Here is a 21,433-nt window from a genome sequence, read left to right on the forward strand (position 1 = left end):
ATCTGGCCCACGGGCCGTAGTTTGAGGACCCCTGGTCAAGAGGATGCTGTTGTGTCTTCCTGTTTCTGGGCTTCCTACAGACAGCAGGTTGGCCACTGTGCTTACAGAATGCTGGACTTAACGGGCCCTCGGTCTGATCCAGCAGGGTTCTTCTTCTATTAGATCCAAGTGGGCAGCCGCATTGGTCTCAAGCAGTGCAACAAAGTTTGAGTTCAGTGGCACCTTTAAGACTACACTCGGGGCTGGTCTTGCCACTAGGCAAACTAGGTGATTGCATAGGGTGCCAGCTTTCTGGGGGCCCCAAACTGGGTGCCCCCCCCCATGCGATTTGGAGACATTATCAGTGGGGGGGAGGTGCCAGAAGTTAGCCTTGCCTAGGGTGCCAGACAGTCTAAGGCTGGCCCTGATTACACTTCCTCAGAAGCGTGCCTGCGCATGAAAGCTTATACCTTAAATAAAACTTCATTGGTCTTCAAGGTGCCGTTGGACTCAGACTTTGTTCCTGGGTTCTTCAATATGGGTAGCCAATTCCATTCCAGGGGTGGAATTCTAGCAGGAGCTCCTTTGCATATTAGGCCACACTCCCCTGATGTAGCCAATCCTCCAAGAGCTTGCAAAAAAAGAGCCTTGTAAACTCTTGGAGGATTGGCTACATCAGGGGTGTGGTGTGTGGCCTAATATGCAAAGGAGCTCCTGCTAGAATTCCACCCCTGCCAATTTCATGTTGGGAAACTCCTGGTGATTAGAGGGTGGAGCCTGGGGAAGGCGGGGTTTGGGGAGGGGAGGGGCCTCAGCAGGGTACAGAGTCCACCCTCCAAAGCAAGCCATTTTCTCCCAGGGGAACTGTGATCCATCACCTGGGGATGGGTGGTAATTCTGGGAGTTCTCACCCCCCCCCCAACCCCCAAGCAACCTTGTCTTAAACTGCAAAAAGGAAACGTTTAAATTCTACGCCAAGCCAAATCCCCAGTCTGATTCAGGACCCTCCATACGGTGACATCATTGGGCCATCGAAAGATTTGTTTTGACTTATATAAAACCCCTGACTGGCTTGGGCCTCAAATGTCTCAGAGACCAACGTCTTGATATCTATTTATACAATTGTTAGGCTCAAAGAAGGCAAAACGTTCTGCGCAACAAGTTCAGACCCTCCGGACCTTAAAAAGAGAGGCGCTTGGTGACCACCCTGGAATTGGGGAACTCCTCGGGCATTTGTCAGAACCTGAGTTGCGTGTTCCCCCGAAGAGCTGTGCAGCTTTCCTCTTTGAGCTGGCCAGGATCAAGCAAGAAAGAGAGGAGGGAAGCATTACCTGAACTTGTTGTGCTTCAAAAAAATCTGTACACTTTACGTCCACTAGGAGGAGCTCTGAGCCTGCAAGCAAGGACCAGAACCAAACTTTTGTTGAAGAGTCTAAGAAACAAGCAAGTCTACGTTAGAACTCCAAAAGGAGGTCTACTAATTTTGCTGCTATTGGGGTTTTATTGAGTTCCCCCCGCCCCCTCCCAAAGTATATGATGGAAGTGATGCAGTCCCTGCCCGATAAGGCTTACAGCAGGGGTGTCGAACTCATTTGTTATGAGGGCCAGATCTGACATAAATGAGACCTTGTTGAGCTGGGTCACGTTGGGCTGGGCCATGTGTGTACCTATATAAAATTAGGTAGCAGAGATACAAATTTTATAAAGAACACCGGCAAACACAAATATATATATTTTAACTTAACATGCTTAAAACGTTAGCACTCATTGGTCTTAAAGGTGCTTTCTTTGTATCTCTCCCATGGGCTCTAGGGAACTGGGCAAAGGAAGCTCTGGCTCTTTCCTTCATTCCCCAGGGGACTGGGAGGGGGAGGAGCCTCAGCCAATAGAAGGAAGAGAGGCCTGGCTCAGTAGCTCTGCTCTGCAATTGAGAGAGCCTGGCAAAGCAAGCTGTGGTGCAGAAAGAAGCAAGAGAGAGGGAGAAGGAAGCAGATGACAGCCAGTTGCTTGGGGGCCTGATAGGATCCCTCTGGGGGCCTGATTCGGCCCCCGAACTGCATGTTTGACACCCCTGGCTTACAGTCTACATCACACAGCTAAGCCCAGTTTAAGCAAAGGACCAGGGATTTCACTGTAAAGAAAGGGGATGTGATGGGAAGAGATAAGGCAGCGCATTAGAAACTGTGTGCTGAGGCGTTCCAATGCACCAGAAAAGAGAGAAATAAATTGAACAGGGGCAGACCTGGATTCAAAGTACCCTCCTTCAAGGGCTGGCTTTTGCATCTCTGCAGTGCCGTTTTTGTAGCAGGAACTCCTTTGCATATTAGGCCACACCTCGCTGATGTAGCCAATCCTCCAAGAGCTTACAAGGCTCTTATTATAGGACGTACTGTAAGCTCTTGGAGGATTGGCTACCTCAGGGGTGTGTGGCCTAATATGCAAAGGAGATCCTGCTACAAAAAAAAACCCCTGCATCTCTGAATGTTTTGGCCTCATCACCACGTAACCAGCACTTCCGCAGGATGAGCACTTGCATGGCATATCTGAATCAGCTGTGTTTGAACCCTCCAAGGAACTCTGAAACAGACTCAGCAGTCTATATTGGGGTGAACTCCAATATGCACCTCAGATGTAATTCTCCACAAGATTCCATTGCAACGAATTCTAGCGAGAGACCCCCATATCCCCTGCAGTGGACTTCAACATAAGAGAAGCAATGCTGGATCTGGCCCAGCAAGTAAAACGTTCTGTGTCACACAGTGGCCAAACCCCAGCTGCCATCAGGAGGTCCACCAGTGGGGCCAGAACTCCAGAAGCCCTCCCATTGTTGGGTGCCCAAGCATCAAGAAGACAGAATATCGCTGCCTCAGACAGAAGGTTCCATCTAGACCAGGGCTGGCCACACAGAATAAACGTCAGATGTTTGAGAACAGCAAGACATGAATGTCAGATGTTTGAGAACAGGAAGGAAGGAAGGAAGGAAGGAAGGAAGGAAGGAAGGAAGGAAGGAAGGAAGGAAGGAAGGAAGGAAGGAAGGAAGGAAGGAAGGAAGGAAGGAAGGAAGGAAGGAAGGAAGGAAGGAAGGAAGGAAGGAAGGAAGGAAAATAGATGCAGGAGGCTGGCTTGTCTCGGAGAAGTGATTTAAAGAGACAAATGCCTTCTCCAAGCTGGCCAACAGTGCAGTGGGGGCTTGGAGAGCCACACAAAATGTGTGAAAGAGCCACATGTGGCTCCTGAGCCACAGTTTGGCCACCCCTGATCTAGACCTTGTGGCTAATAGTAGCCACTGATGGACCTCTGCCCCAGATGTTTATTCAATCCCAGTTCAACACTCTTCCCTCTTGGCCATGAGACATTCAAGAGTGCTTTGGTTTTGCACCGACACTGGCAACTCCCAGAAGGATCCCTCTCGGAGAACCCCGTTCATGACTCGCTTACGTTTTATCTGGAGAAAGAAGACTTCCTTCGCAGAACCTTCTCCGTTCTCAGCTCGGCACGTGTATTCGCCCTTGTCTTGCAGCTTCAGGTCCAAAAACTGCAGAGTGTTATTTGAGGTGGGCAACTGAGCTGTCGAGAGCTGCGGTTTCTTCACCCAAGTCTCAGCGCCCGCAGGGTTGCCGTCGGCATTGCAACGGACCAGGAGAGAGTCGCCTTCCTGTGCAACGATTTGGGTGTAGGTTGTGAGTTCCAGTTGAGCTGCAGGAGTTCAAAATGAATTACCATGAAAGGTCTCAAAGTTTAATAACCCCCAGGGCTTTTTTTGTAGTAGGAACTCCTTTGCATATTAGGCCACACACCCCTGATGTAGCCAATCCTCCTGGAGCTTACAAGGCTCTTTTTTGTAAGCTCTTGGAGGATTGGCTACATCAGGGGATGTGGCCTAAGATGCAAAGGAGTCCCTGCTACAAAAAAAAAAAAAAACCCTGCCCTTGGCTGAGTCCTTGCAGAGGTACTTAAAATATATTGAAAACTTACATCCATTAGAGAGTGTCAAGTGCCCACTGAACTGAAATGTCCTGGGTGCATCTGCAACACAAACACAAGCATAGCTGGTCAGTTGTCCCGCTAACGAGGAGGCAGCATAGTGAAGGAGAGAATCTGATCTCCCAGGATATCCCCACTGCTGCCTCAGTCAAGAATTTACAAGCACATCAGAACTGATGCATCCGTCTCTTTTCCCCAGCTAAGCTGTGCCTTCACTGTTTTCCATAAACATCCTTCACCACTGTTCTACTGCTTCACATCATAGAATCACAAAGTTGGAAGGGGCCACAGAGGTCATCTAGTCCAACCCCCTGCTCAATGCAAGATCAGCCCCCATCACCCCACTGTCTGGCTTGGAGAGAGCATGTCTCTCTTTAAATCACTTTTCCAAGCCAAGCCAGCCAGTGGCTTGGAGATTGCTTTTAAAGTTAAAGTTGCTTTCTTTCCACCTCTCCCTCCCTCCCTCCCTCTCCCTCCTCTCCTCTCCTCTCCTCTCCTCTCCTCTCCTCTCCTCTCCTCTCCTCTCCTCTCCTTCCTTCCTTCCTTCCTTCCTTCCTTCCTTCCTTCCTTCCTTCCTTCCTTCCTTCCTTCCTCCCTTCTCTCAAACATCTGATGTTCACATCTTGCAGCTCTCAAACATCTGACGTTTATTCTATGTGGTTCTTACATTCAGCAAGTTTGGCCGCCCCGGTCTAAACTTAAATTACATTAAAAACAGGTTCTAATTGAAACTATTCAAAGGGCAAATAAACAAAATGTCCCTCCTCCCTGCTTCTGAGGGTAGGCAAGGGGCGGGGGGTGGCTGGGAAACCTGAGAGTGCCAGATAGTTATTATCCCGTCACCAGATTGTTATTGCTAGAGTGCTCAGGTTGGGCATTGCGCCCCATGATGCCCCACCTTGCTCCCAGAAGCTCAAGGGGGTTGCCCTTTCTGCTCTAGAAAGAAGCAGGTTAGCAACAACCATATTTTTTCTTCCCTGTCGTGGTTGGGCCACACAAAGACCCCCAACCCTTTAGGAGCATAGGAGAACAGTGTACCTACTTTAACCAGGAGAAAAATGTGCTTCAGCTATTGAACCCTTTACAGACACAAGAAGAGCCCTGCCCTGCTGGATCAGACTAAAGGTTTATCTAGTTCAGCATCCTGCCTCACACTCCAGCCAACCTGTTCCTCTGGAAGGTCAACAACGGGGCATAAAGCAGGGGTGACTAAACTGTGGTCCGGGAGCCACGTGTGGCTCTTTCACGCATGTTGTGTGGCTCTCAAAGCCCCCACCACTCTGTTGGCTAGCTTGGAGTAGCCATTTGTTTCTCTAAATCAGGGGTGGCCAATGGTAGCTCTCCAGATGTTTTTTGCCTACAACTCCCATCAGCCCCAGCCAGCATGGCCAATGGCTGGGGCTGATGGGAGTTGTAGGCAAAAAACATCTGGACAGCTATTGTTGGCCACCCCTGCTCTAAATCATTTCTCCAAGCCAAGCCAGCCGGCAGCTTGGAGAATGCATTAAAGTTGCCTTCTTTCCACCTCTCCCTGCTCCCTCCCTCCATCTATTTGCCTGCCTTCCTGTCTTACATCGCTCAAATATCTGGCATTTATTCTATGTGGCTCTGACATTAAGCAAGTCTGGCCACCCCAGCATAGAGGATGAGGCCCTTCCCTGGCACTGGGATTGAAAGGCTGACTGCCTCTGAATGTGGAGGTTTCCTTTAGTGTCCATGGCTAGTAGCTAGGGTTGCCAAGTCCAATTCAAGAAATATCTGGGGACTTTGGGAGTGGAGCCAGGAGACTTTGTAGGTGGAGCCAAGATCAAGGCTGTGACAAGCATAATTGAACTCCAAAGGGAGTTCTGGCCATCACATTTAAAGGGGCCGCACACCTTTTAAATGCCTTCCTTCTATAGGAAATAATGGATAGGGGCGCCTTTTTGGGGGGTTCATAGAATGGGACCCCCTAGACCAGGGGGTCCCATTCTTTTGAAACTTGGAAGGTGTTTTGAGGAGAGGCACTGGATGTTATGCTGAAAAATTGGTGCCTCTACCTCAAAGCACAGCCCCCCCTCCGCGCCCCAAATACCCACAGATCAATTTTCCATTATGCCCTATGGGAATCACTCTCCATAGGACATGATGGAGTGCCCAGCGGACATTTCCCTCCCCCCCTCCCCATATTCTGATGACCCTGAAGCAGGGGGAGGGCCTCCAAACCAGGGGATCCCCTGCCCCCACCTGGGGATTGGAGCAACCCAAAAAGAGTAACGTGGAAAATGGAGCAGGAAAAAAGCACTGAAGCATCCACGATAAACCAGCCTCAAGAATAATTAATTTCTATTCATATACAAAACAGAAACCTTGGGCAATAAATAATACAAAGGTGCAATGGCATCACATCCACGTCCCATAAGTTCAAATTTACAATGAGAGTTCTTGTTTTTGTAACGGCCGTTGTTGTTCTGCAGAAAGGACTGAGCTGTTGCCATATATAATATTGTAAAAGATACTGAAGCTTGTAGAAGCCACGTGTGAAACAGGGCCATGTACGCCTCCCTGTTGCGTTGTGATCTACACCAGTTACATCTAGAGAAGAATTGGAGCGTTGGGCTCTGTTTTCACGGCTTATCTTATCACATTCCGACCCCTTGCTACAAAAACAAGAACTCTCATCGTAAATTTGAACTTATGGGACGTTGATGTGATACCATTGCCCCTTTGTAATATTTATTGCACAAGGTTTCTATGTTTTGTATATGAATAGAAATTAATTATTCTTGAGGCTGGTTTATCGTGGACGCTTTTCCTGCCCCGCTTGGGGCTTGGCAACCCTAGATGGACCACTCCTCCATAAACACAACTGGGCTGGGATTTGGTTGAACGGCCTTTTCTTGGCCTGCCTCTAGCAGACTGAAATTTGCAGGGAAAATGAACACTCAGTGGGGGAGGGTAGAGAAGAGGCTCCAAAGAGCCACTCACAGCTGACGTTAAGAGCGATGGTCCTCGCAACGCTTACGCGACTGTCCCCGCTGTTATAGGTGGCTTTGCAGGTCACATTTCGTCGATGGCCTGCTGCAGAAGGGATGAAGTCCACACGTCTCTCCACCCTGGAGTCCATCATATTTGGAACGGAAATGTTTGTGGAGTCCTTAGAAAAGCCTATCCAGGTGACTGTGGGTCGGCCCGATGAAGCACACCACTGGGCTGAACAGACAATGCTTGCTTCCTGTCCCGCCCTCAGTGGTTCTGAAACAGTTATGTCCGGTTTTCTCTCTGAAACGAGAAGAGAGGATTCAAAATCCAGCTACCCCTACATGGCCCAATATTCTCTCCAAACCAACTCCTCATCACTTCAGATGAACTGGAGCTAGAAGAATGATTTCCACCCAGGAATTTTTAGTTTCCTCTATGCTGGAAGGCTGATTTATTTTTTAATTCAAGAAAACAAATGAAAAAAAAATTTCTTCAACACAAAGGTCTGATGTCAGAGAGAGCCAGTTTGGTACATGAGAGCCAGTTTGGTGTAGTGGTTAAGTGTGCGGACTTTTATCTGGGAGAACCGGGTTTGATTCCCCACTCCACTTTACAGCTGTTGGAATAGCCTTGGGTTAGCCATAGCTATCTCAAGAGTTGTCCTTGAAAGGGCAGTTGCTGTGAGAGCCCTCTCAGCCCCACCCACCTCACATGGTGTCTATTGTTGGGGGAGAAGATAAAGGAGATTGTAAACCGCTCTGAGTCTCTGATTCAGAGAGAAGGGCAGGGTATAAATCTGCAGTCTTCTTCTTCTTCTTCTAACTTGCCTAGGAAAGTAAAGACATGGGCCTTTCCTTAATACATCTGAAGAAAAAGAAGAGGTTTTTATACTCTGCTTTTTTTTATGCCAAGGAGTCTCAAAGCATCTGACAATCACCATTCCCTTCCCCTCCCCAGAACATGTTTTTATTGTATTTTATTGTTTTATTATATGTTGTACTCCGCCCTGAGCCTTACGGGGAATGAGCGGAATAGAAATTTACTAAAATAAAATAAAATAAACAGACACCTTGTGAGGCAGGTGGAGCTGAGAGAGTTCCGAGAAAACAGTGACTGCCCCAAGGCAGGGTTGCCAGCCTCCAGGTGGTGGCTGGAGATCTCCTGGGATTACAACTGATCTCCAAGCAACAGGGATCAATTCACCGGGAGAAAATGGCCATTTTGAAAGGTAGACTTTATGGCATTAGGTCTCATTGAAGTCCCTGCCCTTCCCACTCCCTGCCTCCTCAGGCTCCACCTCCAAAATCTTCAGGTGTTTCCCAAACTGGAGTTGGTGACCCTAGCCCAAATTCACCCAGCAGGCTTCATGGGAAGGAGTGGGGAATTGAACCATCTGATGTGCTTAACCATTATGCCACACTAACTCTCAACCATTACATGTGTGAATGTAAGTGAGGACGCCAGCTCTAGATTGGGATATTCCTAAGGATTGTGGGTACTGCATGAGATGGAGTTTGCAGAGGCCAATTTCTTCAGGAGAACTGATTGCCGTAGTCTGGAGATCAGTTGTAATCTGGGAGGCCTTCAAGCCCCACCTGAAGATTTAGCTGTAATTAGGCCTCATTTTGGGCAATAGCTCACAATAGCAGGGCTCCGGAACCTCTAAATTTTATTGTGTTCTTTCTTTCTTACCATTCCCCCCCCTCAAAAAAAAATACTTGCTTCTGGGCTCCATTGTTCATGTCCCCTGTGAGAATTTTGCTGAACTCTAAGATTTGACAAACTCTCTCATATTTTTCCCCCACATAAAACTGGGGAAATAACCAAAACATATCCAGTCAGACAGATGGAAATCTTCATTGTGCCACTGTGGACATATAGGAGAAAGTAATTTTAAAAGTATGATGGGAGTAAGGTGTAATTATAACCAGATAGGGTTGCCAAGTTCAATTCAAGAAATATTTGGGGGTGGAGCCAGGAAACATTAGGGGTGGAGCCAAGATCAAGGCTGTGACAAGCATAATTGAACTCCAAAGGGAGTTCTGGCCATCACATTTAAAGGGACAGCATACCTTTTCAATTCCTTCCTTCCATAGGAAATAATGAAGGATAGGGGCACCTTCTTTTGGGGCTCATAGAATTGGACCCTCTGGTCCAATATTTTTGAAACTTGGGGAGTATTTTAGCTCTAGATGCTATACTGAAAATTTGGTGCCTCTACCCCAAACAACAGCCCCCCCCAGAGCCCCAGATACTCGCAGATCAATTCTCCATGATTTTCTATGGGAATAAATCTCCATAGGGAATAATAGAGTTCCCAGCAGACATTTCCCTCCCCTCCCCCTGCTTTCTGATGACCCTGAAGCAGGGAGAGGGTCTCCAAACCAGGGGATCCCCTGCCCTCTCCTGGGGATTGGCAACCCTATAACCAGGGCTTTTTTTATAGCAGAAATTCTTTTGCATATTAGGCCACACACCCCTGATGTAGGCAGTCCTCCAAGAGCTTACAGGGCTCTTAGTGCAGGGCCTACTGTAAGCTCCAGGAAGATTGGCTACATCACGGGTGTGTGGCCTAATATGCAACGGAGTTCCCGCTAAAAAAAAAAAAAAGCCCTGATTATGACAATTATAATCCAATAAACATTTTAAGGTAGATGCTGAGTACACCTTCTGGTGATGTCAGGAGTGTGTGGCATATGTAAATGAGTTGTGCTAATGAGCACCGGCACCTCTTTTTCTATTAAATGACCCTTGGCTGTAATAGCATCTCAATAAAGTCTATAACTCACCAAAACGTGTGCATTTTTTGTTAACCATTTTACCTAGAATAGTCTTTCATAACAACAGGCATATCAAGTACAGCAATACAAAGCCAATTCAGAATACTTCCCAAGGGAGCATATATAGCCGGGAGCACATACAGCCGGGGCTACGCGGACTGCACTGGCTACCAGTGGTTTACCGAGTTTGTTACAAGGTGCTGGTTATCACCTTTAAAGCCCTATATGGCCGAGGACCTGCCTACCTAAGGGACCGTCTCTCCCCATATGAGCCCCAGAGAGCGCTGAGGTCAGCTGGAAAAAACCAGCTGAATATCCCTGGGCCAAGGGAGGCCAGATTGAAGGCCACCCGGGATCGGGCCTTCTCTATTGCTGCTCCACTGCTGTGGAATCAACTCCCAGAGGAGGTACGGGCCCTACGATGCTTAGATCAATTCCGTAGGGCCTGTAAGACCCACCTCTTCAAAATAGCCTTCAACTAACGACAAGCCAGGAAGTGCCTTTGAAAATGCTTTTAGTTACTGAATTCTATTGAAGATCTAATGTTATAGCACTTTATTGTTAATGTTAATTTTAATAATCTGTAATCTGTTTTAACTATGATTTTATAAGTATAATTGATGTATAATATATTTTATGTTGTGAGCCGCCCTGAGCCTGCCTTGGCGGGGAGGGCGGGATAGAAATAAAAAGTTATTATTAAAAGGGTACGAAAAATAACTTGCATAGTGGCAATGTAAAAGTGTCGTACAATATGTATTATTTCATACAGCATGTTCAATCCGATATTCCATATGCCCAATCAAATCAACACATTCAATGCAGTGTTCAGTATTCACTCTGATGTTTGTACAAGAATTCCATATACATCTCGTTGTGAATACTCTTCTTCGGCGAACCCACTATAACGATAGAATTGGTCCCTAGTAAATGATGGCAATTTTATACAATGCCCCAATAAGTTTAAGTATTTTTTACTAGTAAGGCACCATCAAAGATTTCTTCCTCACAGACTAAAGCAGTCACTTTTCCAAAGATTTTTTTGTAGGCAAAGCCTAGCAGGAACCTATTTGCATATTAGGCCACACCCTCTGACACTAAGCTAGCTGAAGCTGTGTTCCTGTGCGTTCCTGCTAAAAAAAAAAAAAGCCCTGCAATTTTCAGTGTGGATTGCTAACCCAGGGTTGGGAGATACCGGAATTATTTTTGCTGAGGAGAGCCTTGGGAGGGTGGGGTTTGTGAGGGACCTCCAGCAGGGTATAATGCCATAGAATCCACCCTCCAAAACAGTCCTCTCTCTCTCTCTCTCTCTCTCTTTATGGTATTTTCTGTATTTGTGTCTGCATGCTCACAAGCCTGGAAGTCATGGTGACTTCTAGTGACACCTAGTGGGGCATGGAGGACATTCAGAAAAGTGACTCAATACAGCCTGCCTCTGCCTCCCACTCCTGGTATTCCAAGGAGGTCTCCCATCCAAGTATTTGCCAGGGTTGGCCTTGCTTAGCTTGCAAGTTCTGATGATCAGACTTGGCTGGGCTACCCTGCTCAGGACTAAAGCAGGTGTTTTCTCCAAGGGAAATGCTCTGTGTCACCTGGAGATTTCCAGGCCGCACCTGGAGGCCAGCACCCCTACACCAGCTAGGACTTCTGGAGAGAGCAGGGTACCCTCCATTCAGGCACTCACCGGTCACAATGAGAGATACTGTTCTTCCCTCTTGATTGTAATCATATCGTGCTCTATCACCTTTCTCCATTCGGAAGAAGTAAAAGGTGTTGTTGTCGGTGGCTTCAGATGGATGGATGGAGAGGGAGCAGTCGCCCCATTTCAATCGCAGCTTGGACATTTTGAAACGTAACCTATCTTGGGGGCTTATCTTCTTAACTCTCCCCGGATTATTGGTGGCCACTAAATGCTTTTCCTGGTGCTTTTCCGCAAACCAATACCCGTACAACGGAGCATGTGGGTCATCATGTGACGCATCGTAAGTGAATGCGCATGGGATGGTGATGCAGAGCCCATCTTGCACGGTCACCGGAGAAGATACATTCAGGCTGTACCCAGAGTTATCACATCGCACACCTGCAGAGGAAAAGAGACAAGAAGATCAACTTCTCAACTGCTAAACATTTCCCACCCCAGCCCAGGAGAAGAGGTTGCCAAGTCCAATTCAAGAAATATCTGGGATCTTTGGGGGTGGAGCCAGGAGACTTTGGGGTGGAGCCAGGAGAAAGGCTGTGACAAATATAACTGAACTCCAAAGGTAGTTCTAGCCATCACACTTTTAAAATGCTTTCCCCCTATCGGAAATAATGAAGGATAGGGGCACCTTCTTTGGGGGCTCAACGAATTGGACCCCCTGGTCCAGACCTTTTGAAACCTGGAGGGTGTTTTGAGGAGAGGCACTGGATGCTATGCTGTAAATGTGGTGCCTCTACCTCAAAAAACAGCCCTTCAGATACCCGTGGATCAATTCTCCATTATTCCCTATGGGAATCAGTTTCCATAGGGAATAATGGAGAATTGATCCGCGGGTATCTGGAGGGCTGTTTTTTGAAGTAGAGCCACCAAAGCGGGGGGAGGGTCTCCAAACTGCGGGATCCCCTGCTCCCAACTGGGGATTGACAACCCTAATGAGGGGAGAGAGAACATCCATCCAAGGAAGACCCCGCTGCTGTGTCTTTTTGGCCCCCGCATCAGCCTCTTCCTTACCCTCCCAAAACAGGAGTGCTGAAATGACCGCAGGCATCAAGATTTGACGGAGATGATGCCCCATCTTCTTTTCTCTCCCTCCATGAACGTCAGTCTCTTCGCAACTTGGCCGGTTTGCTGTAAGGTCCTGTGATATCGCAAGGGAGGGGGGATAAGAAAGGGAAAGTGAGTACAGAAATATTCGTATTCAAGGCAGCTTTTCTATGCTGGCAATAAACTTGCCCTGCACTAAATGATTCATAAAGTTACTTAGAAAAATTATTAGGGATGGTGGACTCTTTTACTGTTTATAGTTTCTGGAAACGATGGAGTTTTGCATCATTTAATGTGTCATGCGAATTGCTTTTTTTTTTTAGCAGGAACGTACAGGAATGCAGTTCCTGCTGGCTTGGTGCAAGGGGGTGTGGCCTAATCTGCAAATGAGTCCCTGCTGGACTTTTTCTACAAAAAAACTTGTGTGAAACAATGGTGATGTAGAGGGTGCGGCCCCATATGCAAACGAGTTCCTGCTGGGCTTTTTCTACAAAAAACCTTGTGTGAAACAATGGTGATGTCAGAGGGTGTGGCCCAATATGCAAATGAGTTCCTGCTGGGCTTTTTCTACAAAAAACCTTGTGTGAAACAATGGCGATGTCAGAGGGTGTGGCCCAATATGCAGATGTGTTCCTGCTGGGCTTTTTCTTCAAAAAAAGCCCTGGTCATATGAATACTTAGGCTTTGCTTCGGTTCAGTTTGTAGAGTTCTGGTTGGTTCTACAACCCTAATCCTACTGCACTGATATACTGAATGCTCCATGTCAATTGTATCAGCTCCCTCTGTGGGCCTTGAGTTCAAATGAATAACTAAAATAAATGAGTTCAAATGAATAAATAAAATAAGTAAATCTTCCAAAACCGCCATTTTCTCCAGGGGAATTGCTCTCTATCAAAGGGTTGCCAGCTCTGGATTGAGAAATACCTGGAGATTTTGGGGGTGGAGCCTGGGTAGGGCGGGATTTAGGGAGGGGAGGGACCTCAGCAGGGTATAACGCCTTAGAGACCACCCCATTTTCTCCAAGTGAAGTGATAGTGGTTGTGTGGAGATAAACTGTAATAGATCTCAAGGTGCCACCTGGAGGCTGGCAAACCTACTCTATAGCCTGGAGATCCGTCAGAATTCCAGAAGATCTGCGGTCACCACCTGGAGGTTAAGTCAAAATCAAACAAGGGGAGAGTCACGGAGAGGTTGAAGACAAGAAATTACCATGATGTAATAACGAAAGCACTAATAACAATTTGTACAAAATTAATCAGCTCCAAATAAAGTGATATCAACACACTATGCATATAGTAAGTAAACACTGGGTAAGAAATTCATACAACAATTTTCTAATGCAGCTGAGCACACGAGAAGTCTTATCTGGAACTCATTTCCAATAAAGTGCAAAGAAGTGTTTGTATAATAAATTTGGTATACAATTCCAAAACTCAAAGTCCTTGTCACAGAAGACTCTACCAAAACTGCCTCTAACGGGGCCGGGTGCCTGCTGGTGATTTGCCGTGCCGTTTCAATTCTCTTTGTCAAAGAGGCGGTGTCTGAAGTTCTTCCAGGTTATTTCACATTATCAAAGTGTACATGTACTTAGTGTACAAAGCTCATACCAGCACAGGCAAAATCTTTCTCGAGGCGTGTTTCCACCTGGAGGTTGGCAACCCGAGGAGGAAGTGCTCAGTTCGGACAGTTGATACTTGGCACAAGGTGCGAAAGAAGAGCCCGCCAACAGATCACACAGGGATTAGTAGCTGCTAACGAAATAATGGATTTTTCGTCACTGAAAGGTTTGTTTGTTTTTGCTGTGGATTGGGTTTTTGATTGCAGCATCCCATGTGCTCCTGCTGCCCTCTTCCGGGGGGGCAGGGAGGGAGGGAGTGGGAAAGTGAACACACCACTGACACCAAGGAAAAGAAAGATCAAAGTAGGAGTCAAGTTACACCTTTAAGACCAACGAAGTTTTATCCAGGATGTAGGCTTTCATGTGCATGCACACTTTGTCAGACAATGAAATGGGGTACAGTCAGCAGAGTTACCTAGAGCTGGGGGGCAGTGATTAAAGCATGCAAAGTACCACGTCAGAACCTATGGCAAAATAGTACAATTAACAAACTGAAAAAAAAACAACCAGTTTGGTTTAGATACCATTCGTTACGTTGGAAAACAGCAGAGTCGATAAACGTATCAGAATCTGAAGAGTGGTGGTGAGAGTGTCACAGGCAATAAATGTAGAGTGTGTTAATTGCTCTACGGCTCCTCAAGGCTGGGTTAAACTGAGAATGTCACCGATTTCCCATTCACCTTACGCCACGCTCACACTCCTCTTCTCAGCAGGGCTTTCTTCTGATTTCACACTATCTGCCCTGGGGCTACAACTAGCATCGGCTTTTTTTGCGCTGCAAACAGAAACTGGTTTTTAGAGGTTCTGTTTGCAGTGCGAAAAAGCCGATGCTAGTTGCAGCCCCGGGGCAGATAGTGTGAAATCGGAAGGAAGCCACACTGAGAAGAGGAGCATGAGAGAGGCATAAAGTGAGTGGGAAATCAGTTTTCTCAGAGTTGTTCCTGTCCACCTAGTTTACTTTTTAACATGTAGCATACAATATAACATCATTCCAGTTTGCCAATGCAAAAAAAAAAAGATTACATTAGAATATAGTGGAGGATGGGTTTAGTATATGTAATGAGATAAACAACCAATATCCCTTATTTAAGTTTGTCAATATATATATATTCAGAAGCCATCACTTGCCAGTTTGTTGTAGTGGTTAAGTGTGCGGACTCTTATCTAGGAGAACCAGGTTCGATTCCCCACTCCTCCACTTGCACCTGCTGGTCAGCCACAGCTCTGGCAGAGGTTGTCCTTGAAAGGGCAGCTGCTGTGAGAGCCCTCTCCAGCCCCACCCACCTCACAGGCTGTCTGTTGTGGGGGAGGAAGATAACAGAGATTGTGAGCCACTCGGAGACTCTTCGGAGTGGAGGGCGGGATATAAATCCAATATATTCTTCTTCTTCTTGCTCATCCTTTGAGCAAGGCTGCTGAGAGACACCTGGGAATCCAGACAAAGAGTTCCTCTAGGCCCCTTGTTATGTTCAGAAGCAGGGCTGGCCCTCCCACTAGGCAAACTAAGCAATTGCCTAGGGCGCTAGCCTTCTGGGGGTGCCAAACTGGGCACCCCCCATGTGACTCGGTGATGTTATCAGTGCAGGGAAGGTGCCAGAAGTTAGCCTTGCCTAGGGTGCCAGACAGTCTAGGGCTGACTCTGTTCAGAAGAACACAGTGGAGATGTTTGATTAGAACAGGGATATGGCTTTCATCTCTAACTGCACTTTCCCTGGTTCCCCAAGCCCCCAGGGTGACCCGAGTCCTCCTAATTTTGTACCCCTAATCTCTCTCTCCCCATTACAACAGACCCACCACTGAGCCCCTGCTAACTATTACCATAAGGTACATCACAGCATCTCCCACATATAATTCTGGCAGAAAATCTGTTGGGGATACTCGGCAGAGTTAAGCAAAAGGTGAAAGTACAAAGCAGCCAGCGCACACACATTTAGCTTAAAAAGTAATCTTCACTCATCTAGTGAGGAAAGGGTAACTTGGAATGCTACAAGATAAGAAAGGATAAACATCCTATCTGACTAGGGTTGCCAAGTCCAATTCAAGAAATATCTGGGGACTTTGGGGGTGGAGCCAGGAGACTTTGGGGGTGGAGTCAGGAGCAAGGGTGTGACATGCATAATTGAACTCCAAGGGGCGTTCTAGCCATCACATTTAAAGGGACAGCACACCTTTTCAATTCCTTCCTTCCATAGGAAATAATGAAGGATAGGGGCACCTTCTTTTGGGGCTCATAGAATTGGACCCCCTGGTCCAAACTTTTTGAAACTTGGGGAGTATTTTGGGGAGAGGCACTAGATGCTAGATCAGCTGCAGGAGTATATATAACACATGTGAAGCTGCCTTGTACCAAACCAAGGATCCATCCTTCATACTACTGTCTCCTTTGGTTAGCAACAGTTTCCCAGGATCTCTGGCAAAGCAAGACCTTTCTCATAGTCCCTGCATAATCTATTACTGATTGTATTGTCCCCTCTAAGTCTCTCCACATTTTCTGAGAAAACAAACTGAAAGTGAAGGCAAATTGCAAGCACATTGCCGAAGACAATCATGCTCCAAAATCTCACATGAACAGGCTAGTCCTTAATTGCGAATAGAACTCTTGAAGTCAAGCTGATGAAGAACCAGCAATATGGAGCAAGTTGGCAAATGCCATCATTGAAGTCCTTTGGAGTTTTGAAATCAGTGGCTGGATCATGCCCCCCATAAGAATTGTCCTACCTTCAGCCGGAGAGTTTCTCCAAACCTTCTGCAAGTCTGCACTTCGATCCGCCTCTCCGGCAGTCTTCTCAGAGAAGAAAAAGAATTCCCTGTAAATATATCCCTCAGAAAAGCAGAAATGATTCAGCCATATTGGTGACTGGTCAATAACAGATTGCAACATCAATTAACTGAAAACAGGGAGGGTGCGGGGGTTGGCTTGCTACATGAAGAGAGACTGGGCAGAACAGATTGAGGAGGAGATGATTTTGAACTTCAGGCTGTGGCAAACGCAAACTTTGGCACTGTGAGTTTACTTGCATTTGCCAATAGACTGCCTTTTGGTGCCTGTTGATGGATTTAAAGGTGTGTACCTCTCCCTGTGGCCCAGAGAGGTAAGCTGCAGTACTGCAGCTCTGCGCATGTCCTGAGTTCGATCCTGGCGGAAGCTGGGTTCAGGTAGCCGGCTCAAGGTTGACTTAGCCTTCCATCCTTCTGAGGTTGGTAAAATGAGTACCCAGCTTGCTGGAAGTAAAGTGTAGATGACTGGGGAAGGCAATGGCAATCCAACTCGTAAAAAGTCTGCCAAGCTATTGCTCCATATTGTTACAGTAGCAAGGATTTTATATGCTAAATACTGGAAAACGTCTCAAATACCGAATAAAAAGGAATTTATGTTTAAATTACTTGAAGCAGCAGAAATGGATATGCTAACATATAGGTTGAAAGGAGGAAATGTAGAAGAGTGTGAGAAAACTTGGAATCCTATGTATGTATCGGCTAAACAACTGGGTTATGAATTGACAGAAAAATATTATTTGTATTAGTTTTAGTCCATTCGCTCCATTAGATGATGATGATGATGATGATGATGATGATGATGATGATGATGTATATAGGTATAATAGTGTATATGTTCTTTTTTCTTGTCTTTTTTATGTTTTATGTGTATTATGTATGCTTTTTGTTAATTTTTGTTAATAAAAATTTTAAATTTGGGGGAAAAAAAGTCTGCCAAGAAATAGTCTTCTGAAACTATTGTCATCAACTATGGGAACAGACTCCACCTTTCTTCTTCTGAATTTCTGTGTAAATTTCATTTATTTCCAAAGATAAGTTATTAATGATGAAGCCCAGTCTAGGATCGTCATAACTAGCGTTGCTCATCTCATTTCCCATTAGTTGGGAAGTGGTCAGAGTGGACCAACTGAGCTCCATTTCCATCATAAGTAGGAACCATTTCTCCTCAGTTCTGCTGACATTAAAATAGTTTCCCTCAGGCCTGCCAATTCTTAACCTGGGGAGGGGGGAATAAAACAAATGAAAAAAAAATACAACTTCCTCAAATGAAAGATTAAGCATGTGGATGTGATTCACACTTCAGAAGAAGATGGATGAGGACATGATTCAGGTCAGAAGAAGATGGAGGATTTTACACAATGCAATAGTTGGGTTGCCAGCCTCCAGGGGGTAGCCAGAGACTTCTGGGATTACAACGGATCACCAAGCAACAGAGCTCAGTTCACCTGGACAAAATGGCTGCTTTGTCATCATGCCGGGGACACCACATGCAGCAACAGAGCTCAAGTTTTTTTAAAATATAAAAACAAGTTTATTTCACTAAACAGATTAACAATCGGGATCTCAGTCAAAATAATAATCAAAATTATGATCTAACGAAGTCAGCTGGCCACCAATAAACATCCAAATGAATCACAAGTACAAACAGTACAAAATCAAATTAAAAAAATCAAATTAAAAAGAAATTAATGCCAGACCAGTATACTATGTGCAGTTGAACCCAAATTTCTACATGAAAAGTAATCCAGAAAAGGGGACCACTTTGCTAAAATGGTTGACCTTTGACGTGGAGTATGCCTCCCTTCTAAATTATGTGTAATTTTGTCCCAAACAAAATACTCCCAGCATTTGCTTAACCAGGCCACCAAAGAAGCAGTTAAATTCTGTCTCCAGTGTAATGCAATAGCATACTTAGCCACATTGAGCAGCAAAGAAATCAATTCCTTTCTTTAATTCAGAAAGTCTAAAATCATCCCAAATGTTTAGGAGACAAATTTTAGGGGATAATGGAATCCTTACTCCAGTAATACAAAAAAATTCCATAATTACTTGAAGAAATCAGTGGACATGTCCACCACATATGAAAGTAAACCCCTTTATCACCACAGAAACTTCTAGGATTCAGCCTTCTTTCTGCACAAGAATGTAAAAATAGTATGCAGTGATACTCCCTCTAATCTGTGGAGTCTTGTGAGCAAATATTCTACTTCATTAATGTTGCGAGCTTCTGCATAAATCAGTTTGCTCTAGGGTCGTCTTTCCTGAGCTAAGACAAAAATGTGTGAGTCGGAGGCTAAAAACTGTGAGCTGTCTCACACTAACTCAGCTTAGAGGGAATACTGTTATGCAGGGGTGGAATTCTAGCAGGAGCTCCTTTACATATTAGGCCACACACCCCTGATGTAGCCAGTCCTCCAAGAGCTTACAAAAAAGAGCCTATGCAAAGGAGCTCCTGCTAGAATTCCACCCCTGCTGATATGCAATATAAACACAGTCAGCCCATATTAGTAGATCGTTTCTGTTTACAGACAATGATATAAAACGGGGATCTTCAGCCACTTCACCCATGATGATAAGTCTGGCAGCTGCTGCCAAAAATTCATCATTCACTGGCAAATCCCTGTGCTGAGTCACTTGAGTTCCATGACAACGCAACATGACGGCTGTCACAAAATTCATTTCCCTTGGGGCCTGATCCCTGGAGCTTCTGACCAGTTTGCACTGGCCGAGGGGCCAAATGTGACAGGGCTGACGTGCCTCAACAGGAATGACATCTTGTTCTAACAAAGGGGTGGCCAAACTTGCTTAATGGAAGAGCCACATAGAATAATTGCTAGATGTTTGAGAGCCACAAGGCAGGAAGGCAAATAGATGGGGGAGGGAGAGATGGAAAGAACGCAACTTTAAATCAGGGGTCCCCAACCCCTGGTCCGTGGACTGGTACCAGTCCGTGGCCTGTTAGCAACCGGGCCGTGAGTAGCATAATTATTTCATTATATATTACAATGCAGTAGTAGTAATAATAATACTTGTATTTATATCCTGCCCTCCACTCCAAATTTCAGAGTCTCAGAGTGGCTCACAATCTCCATTACCTTCCTCTCCCACAACAGACACCTTGTGAGGGGATGGGGCTGAGAGAGCTCTCTCTGAAGCTGCCTTTTCAAGGACAACTCTGCGAGAGCTATGGCTAACCCAAGGCCATTCCAACAGCTGCAAGTGGAGGAGTGGGGAATCAAACCCAGTTCTCCCAGATAAGAGTCTGTACACTTAACCTCCATGCCAAACTAATAGAAATAAAGTGCACAATTGTAACATCCCAAAAACATCCCCCAACCCCGGTACCTGGAAAAATTGTCTTCCACAAAACCGGTCCCTGGTGCCATAAAGGTTGGGGACCGCTGACTTTAAATGCATTCTCCAAGCCACCAGCTGGCTTAGCTTGGAGAAGTGATTTAAAGACACAAGTGCCTTCTCCAAACTGGCCAACAGGGTGGTGAGGGCTTCAAGAGCCAGACAATATGTATAAAAGAACCACATGGGGCTCCCGAGCCGCAGTTTGGCCACCCCTATTCTAGCCGCTTTCTTGACTTCTGCTTCTGTCAAATAACACTGCAATCCTAAGAAGAATCGCAGCCTTTTAATTCCAGTGAAATTCAAAGAGCTTTGTACTCCCAGCTGCATATGCTGCCGTGGGGTTGCCAACCCCGGGGAGGGGGCAGGGTATCTCCCAATTTCACTGGGTATCCCCCATTTTTGCAGGAAGCCACATTTCCAACAGCCATGACCCTACACAGTGTCCCCGACATGATGGTAACCATAGAGCAGGGGTGGCCAAACTGGCTAAGGAGCCACATGTGGCTCTTTCACACATATTGTGTGGCTTTCAAAGCCCTTACTGCCCCATTGGCCAGCCTGGAGAAGGCATTTCTCTTTTTCACTCACCTCTCCAAGCCAAGCCAGCCAGCGGCTTGGAGAATGCATTTAAAGTTGCTTTCTTTCCTCTTCTCCCTCCCTCCCCTATCTATTTGCCTTCCTTCCTTCCTTCCTTCCTTCCTTCCTTCCTTCCTTCCTTCCTTCCTTCCTTCCTTCCAGCCTGCCTGCCTTGTGGCTCTCAAACATCTGAAATTCATGTTTTGCAGCTCTCAAACATTTGACATTTATTCTGTGTGGCTTTTATATTAAGCAAGTTTAGCCACTCCTGCCATAGAGTTATGCCCTAAATACCAGAACATCACTGTGCGATGTCCCCAGCGTGATGATGTCACTTCCGCAAGATGTCATCACAACGGGGACGTCACATGCAGCGACGTCGCCCTGCTCCCCACTCCTGGAAAGCTCCCTTCTACCCCCATCAATGAGAGCTGAGGACCTGGCAACCCTATGCTGCTTAGAAGAGGGGCCTGGTATTGGGCATTTGGGGTCCCAGGGCACTCTCTGCCCAGGGCTCCCAGAATCTGGAACCTGCCCTGCGCCATTGTCATTCTAGGAAATCTCCAGGAGCTTTCTGGAGGTTGGCAACCCTATTATAGTATCCATAGGACAAAGCAGGGCACTTGCCCCAGAGCCTGGGACTCCATTTGGAGTATG

The 21,433-nt window shown here is 46.3% G+C and overlaps 1 protein-coding gene across 1 annotated transcript; it reads right to left on the reverse strand.

Annotated features, from left to right (window-relative positions):
• Window positions 1–3,304: 3,304 nt before the first annotated feature.
• On the reverse strand, window positions 3,305–19,501 carry LOC132585807 (sialic acid-binding Ig-like lectin 14). The gene is made up of 5 exons (XM_060257685.1): window positions 19,408–19,501; window positions 11,389–11,784; window positions 6,931–7,224; window positions 3,955–4,005; window positions 3,305–3,675 (listed from the first exon to the last, which is right to left on the reverse strand). Exons 1-5 carry the CDS (start codon window positions 19,499–19,501, stop codon window positions 3,305–3,307), a joined length of 1,206 nt encoding a protein of 401 aa, XP_060113668.1.
• Window positions 19,502–21,433: the final 1,932 nt, after the last annotated feature.

Source organism: Heteronotia binoei, chromosome 17, assembly GCF_032191835.1.
Source record: "Heteronotia binoei isolate CCM8104 ecotype False Entrance Well chromosome 17, APGP_CSIRO_Hbin_v1, whole genome shotgun sequence".
In the NCBI taxonomy this organism is placed as follows: Eukaryota; Metazoa; Chordata; class Lepidosauria; order Squamata; family Gekkonidae; genus Heteronotia; species Heteronotia binoei.

Coding starts and splice junctions, on each gene's coding strand:
- LOC132585807 (XM_060257685.1), bottom strand. CDS start 19,501: ATGTTGCGTTGTCATGGAACTCAAGTGACTCAGCACAGGGATTTGCCA. Junction 4,006..6,930: donor CATCGCTCTTAACGTCAGCT/GTGAGTGGCTCT, acceptor TTTGTGTTGCAG/ATGCACCCAGGACATTTCAG. Junction 3,676..3,954: donor CTTGACACTCTCTAATGGAT/GTAAGTTTTCAA, acceptor GAACTCCTGCAG/CTCAACTGGAACTCACAACC.